We start from the raw sequence: 5,000 nt of genomic DNA, 5'->3' as shown, positions 1-5,000 counted from the left end.
TCTGGTGACACTCGACCAATCAGAACCCCATCCATCTGGGCTAAACCAGAGTACTGAAGCTAACAAAGTTATTACCCGTTAGCCGATCGATAGCGGTGCGGTTAGCAGCTTTATTTGTCAATACGTCCGCTAATCAGCAAAGCGGGCCGATCCAGTGGCGCCGCGAATCCATCACGCCACGCGGTCGATGCCTCAGCCGGCCTCGGCCCCGGCGTAACCAATCAGAGACCAATCAACGGCCAGCAATCAATGGCTGGAACGACAACTCGCCGCTTGGCACACAGATAGCGACCCGCTCGTCTCTCCATGACAGATATGAACGAGCGTTAGAGAGATAGTCCCCGACAAATCCTCTGCGTATTAATAGAAGACGCCACCGAGAAAAAAAAACACAGAAAAAAAAGCGACAGCTGGTCATGTCGTCATGTTGATTTTAAGAATATGTAAATTGCAGCAACGTGTGCGCCATCTGTGTGTGTGTGCCTGTGTATGTGTGTGTGTGTGTGTGTGTTTGGGTGTATTTGCATTTACATGTGTGTGCGTGCATGTGTGCACGTGTGCACGTGAGCCTGCATGTGCATGTTCATGTGTGTGCGTGTGCGTGTGTGCCTGCGTCTGCCTGCATGTGCCTGCGTGTGCATGTGCATGTACTTATGTGTGCGTGCATGTGCATGTGTGTGTGGGCGTGCATGTGTGCCTGCATGTGCACGTGCATGTGTGTGTGTGCACGTGCGTGTGAGCGTGCATGTGCGTGTGCATGTGTGTGTGCCTGCATCTGTGTGTGTGCGTGCATGCATGCATGTTTGTGTTTATGCATTTGCCTGCATATGCCTGCATGTGTGTGTGTGTGTGTGTATGCCTGCATGTGTGTGTGTGTGTGCGTGTGCACATGCCTGTCCTTCAGCACGATGTACTGGTGCGGCACCAGTCCGTGGTTGCCGTTGTGCCGGCCCTCCCACCAGTCATGTGACGCGCGCTGGAACAGCTGCAACACGGCGCCCTTCTGGAAGGAGAGCTCCCGGGCCGACCGCCCCGAGTACTCGAACCGCGCCACCGCCTCCACACACTCCCCCTCTGGAAGGGAGGGGGGAGGAGGGAGGAGGGAGGGAGGAGAGTGGGAGGGGGAGGGAGGAGAGAGGTGGAGGAGAGAGGGGGAGGAGAGAGGGGGAGGAGGGAGGAGGGAGGAGGGAGAGAGAGAGGGAGGAGGGAGGTAGGGAAGGAGAGAGGGAGGGAAGGAGGGGGGGAGGAGAGGGAGGGAAGGAGATAGGGAGGAGGGAGAGAGAGAGGGGGAGGGAGGGAGGGAGGAGGAGGAGAGAGAGGGAGGAGGGAGGAGAGAGGGGGAGGAGGGAGGTAGGGAAGGAGAGAGGGAGAGCAGGAGGGGGGAGGAGAGGGAGGGAGAGAGGAGGAAGGAAAGAGGGGGGGAGGTGGAGGAGGGAGGGAAGGAGGGAAGGAGAGAGAAAGAAGATAGAGAGGAGAGGGTGGAAGGGAGAGAGGTGGAGGAGAGAGGGTGAAGAGGAGGGGAGACAGAGGGGTAGGAGATAGGGAGAGAGGTGGAGGAGAAAGTGGAGGGGGTGGGGGGAGGGGAGAGACAGAGAGAGGGGATGAGAAAAAGCAGAAGGAACTGATAAAAGCGGCACGCTTGGCGTGGAAATAAAGGTGACCCCCACACCTGTCAATCATCCCTCTCCCAGGCATTGCCGCACTCGCTCCGTTCAACCAATGAGAGGAGAGCATTGCGATAGTGGAAGAAGAAAAAAAAAAAGGAAAGGTGAAACAGGAAAAAAACAAACAGTGAGAGCTTAAATCGTTTCTATCAATTCAACCACTTCACACACACAGCCACACACACAGATACACACACATCACACACACAAACACCGCCCCAATTACTATCCCCATCAGCAAGCACACGCCCTCCTGCTGGCACACACACACACGCACACACACACACACACACACACACACACACACACACACACACACACACACACACACACACACACACACACACACACACACACACACACACACACACACACACACAGGAGGGAAGAGGAAGAGCGAGCTAGGCAGCTAGGTCTCCATGGCTGCTGTTGCCACGGAAACTATTGTCCAATGGAGAGCCGTGCCGGCCAGGAAGGGGAGTGTGCGCGTGTGCGCCTGCGCACGTGTGTGTGTGTGTGTGTGGGAGGGGGTCGACGGAGGACTGCGTTGAAGGTCAAAGGTCACACACATACCCTCTTCGCTGGTTTGGGTCTCGGTGCCTCCGTCAGGCTCCGCCTCCTCTAGGGCACCGGGCTCACTGAACGGACTCTCACTGGGGGGGGAGAGAGAGAGAGAGAGAGAGAGAGAGAGCCAGAGAGAGAGAGAGAGAGAGAGAGAGAGAGAGAGAGAGAGAGACAGAGAGAGACAGAGAGAGAGAGAGAGAGAGAGAGAAAGAGAGCAAAAAATAGAAAAAAAATAGTGAGAATAAGAGAGAGAGTAAGAATAAGGGTAAGAGAGAGGAAGAGATTTAGGGAGAGAGAGAGAGAGAGAGAGAGAAAGAGAGAGAGAGGGAGAGAGAGAGAGAGAGAGAGAGAGAGAGAGAGAGGGAGAGAGAGAGAGAGAGCGAGAGAGAGAGAGAGAGAGAGAGAGAGAGAGAGAGAGAGAGAGAGAGCGAGAGAGAGAGAGAGAGAGAGAGAGAGAGAGAGAGAGAGAGAGAGAGGGAGAGAGAGAGAGAGAGAGAGAGAGAGAGAGAGAGAGAGAGAGAGAGAGAGAGAGAGAGAGAGAGAGAGAGAGAGACAGAGAGAGAGACAGAGAGAGAGAGAGAGAGAGAGAGGGAGAGAGAGAGAGAGAGAGAGAGAGAGAGAGAGGAGAGAGAGAGAGAGAGAGAAGAGAGACAGAGAGAGAGAGAGAGAGAGAGAGAGAGAGAGAGAGAGGGAGAGAGAGAGAGCGAGAGAGAGAGAGAGAGAGAGAGAGAGAGAGAGAGAGAGAGAGGGAGAGAGAGAGAGAGAGAGGGAGAGAGAGAGAGAGAGAGAGAGAGAGAGAGAGAGAGAGAGAGAGAGAGAGAGAGAGAGAGAGAGAGAGAGAGAGAGAGAGAGAGAGAGAGAGAGAGAGAGAGAGAGAGAGAGGGAGAGAGAGACAGAGAGAGAGAGAGAGAGAGAGAGAGAGAGAGAGAGAGAGAGAGAGAGAGAGAGAGAGAGAGAGAGAGAGAGAGAGAGAGAGAGAGAGAGAGAGAGAAAGAGAGACAGAGAGAGAGAGAGAGAGAGAGAGAGAGAGAGAGAGAGAGAGAGAGGGAGAGAGAGAGAGAGAGAGAGAGAGAGAGGTGAGGCGGCTTAAGCTGATAAATTGCTACCGTCAGCAGTGCAGCAGCACGCGCTCTACAGCAGACTTCTTCCATGGTACATGAGGGCAAAGATATGTAAAGGACACACAACCACACACACACACACACACACACACACACACACACACACACACACACACACACACACACACACACACACACACACACACACACACACACACACACACACACACACACACACACAGACACACAAATGGACAAAGAGGCGAGGAGCATAATAGAGTTTGTCTGGTAAATGTGTCGATACCGCTGTCACTCACTCTTCGCCCGTTCATTCATCCAGAGGAGCGCGACACCACTACGCGTTGACACCCACACTACACAACAGCAGCATGCGACACCTGCTAAACATGGCCGCCCCGCGGCAGACGTGACACCATAAATGCTGACCGGCAGCACTAAATCACGCCGTAAATGTCGGCAAAGTATGACAACAGCACTAAAAGGGGGCCAGAAATCACACACCAACACACCAACACTAAGGGGAGACATGACACTGCATTCTTTTTAGCACCTCATATTTTATATCACACCCCGTGTATTATAGCTCGTATTTTATTTTATATTGTGTATTTTTTCTTATGCCTTTTTTTATGTATCGCCACAAAGTGAGTACGTGTTTGTAGCCTGGCATCGCCAGACCAACTTCCAGACCAAGCTCTGAGTTCATTTTCAATTTCCGAGGGGCGTTTTCAAACGGGCGTGGACCTAAATGACTCCGGACGCGATTGGATAGACCTGCAGCCAATCAGAGCAACGGCACGTATCACACCTCAGAGGCGGCCATCTTTGTTGTTTATAAAAATGCCTCAACGGGCGCTCCCATCGGGCGCTCCTCTGTTCAGTCAATAAATTAAACCCGCCCCTATTAGATAAACGATTGTGATTTTCCCAGCCAGGCCAAGTTCTGATGTGGCGTGAACTTGCAGATAGATCTGGTTCCCAGTCCAGTGTTTTGTACTAGTAGGCACCAACAATGCCTTGTCATAAGAATCTCATTGTGCACAGTGAGCAGTGCAGTGCACTCAGCGGACCGTGATCTACTGCCCATCCAATAATAAAACACTTGTCCCTCCCGTCCCCCCCCCACCTTTTTTATGGCCTAGTGTGCCTTGAGGGACCAGAGAATGAAAAGGGAAAGGGAAGTGGTTTAAAGGACAATGGGTTGCGTTAAATCATGTCATCAAACCGCCCACTGGGTCCCGTCCCGCCAGCCACTTAAAGCTCCCGACCCTCCATTTGAGAGCCGCTGGCCTGCACGACTAAGCACCCCAGCATCACATATAGGGGATTCTGCTGACGCTTATATCCAAAGCGACTTACCACCGTTCATGCACACATTCGCACACCGACGGCGGTGTCGACCAATGCCGGGCGACTGCCAGCTGGGCAGGAGCAGTCAGGGTTAGAGGTGCCTTGCCCAGGGACACCTCAACACTTAGCCAGGAGGAGCCGGGGATCGAACCAGCCACCTTCCGTCAGGGAGCATTTGGGGCGAGGCGTCTTGCTAACGGACACGTCCTCGACACACCTCGAGGACCCAGGGATCAAACTAGCAACCTCCTGTTTACCAGCCAACCCGCTCTGCCTCCTGAGCTGCTGTCGCCCCCCCCCAGCCTGGGTCTAACCACCGCCCCCCGCAGCCCCTGTCGTC

At 53.8% G+C, this 5,000-nt stretch overlaps 1 protein-coding gene across 1 annotated transcript in view; it reads right to left on the bottom strand.

Annotated features, from left to right (window-relative positions):
• LOC130380423 (SLIT-ROBO Rho GTPase-activating protein 1-like) overlaps positions 1 to 5,000 on the bottom strand; it is a 17,085-nt gene that overhangs the window by 3,581 nt on the left and 8,504 nt on the right. Inside the window, exons 11-12 of the mRNA XM_056587615.1 lie at positions 2,238 to 2,317; positions 894 to 1,074 (exon numbers count right to left, since the gene is read on the bottom strand). Of these exons, the coding sequence (XP_056443590.1) occupies positions 894 to 1,074; positions 2,238 to 2,317 (261 nt within the window). The remainder of the gene's footprint in view (positions 1 to 893; positions 1,075 to 2,237; positions 2,318 to 5,000) is intronic.

Source organism: Gadus chalcogrammus, chromosome 4, assembly GCF_026213295.1.
Source record: "Gadus chalcogrammus isolate NIFS_2021 chromosome 4, NIFS_Gcha_1.0, whole genome shotgun sequence".
In the NCBI taxonomy this organism is placed as follows: Eukaryota; Metazoa; Chordata; class Actinopteri; order Gadiformes; family Gadidae; genus Gadus; species Gadus chalcogrammus.
The sequence above is the reverse complement of the archived record's forward strand: the minus strand, read 5'-3'. Positions and strand labels throughout refer to the sequence as shown.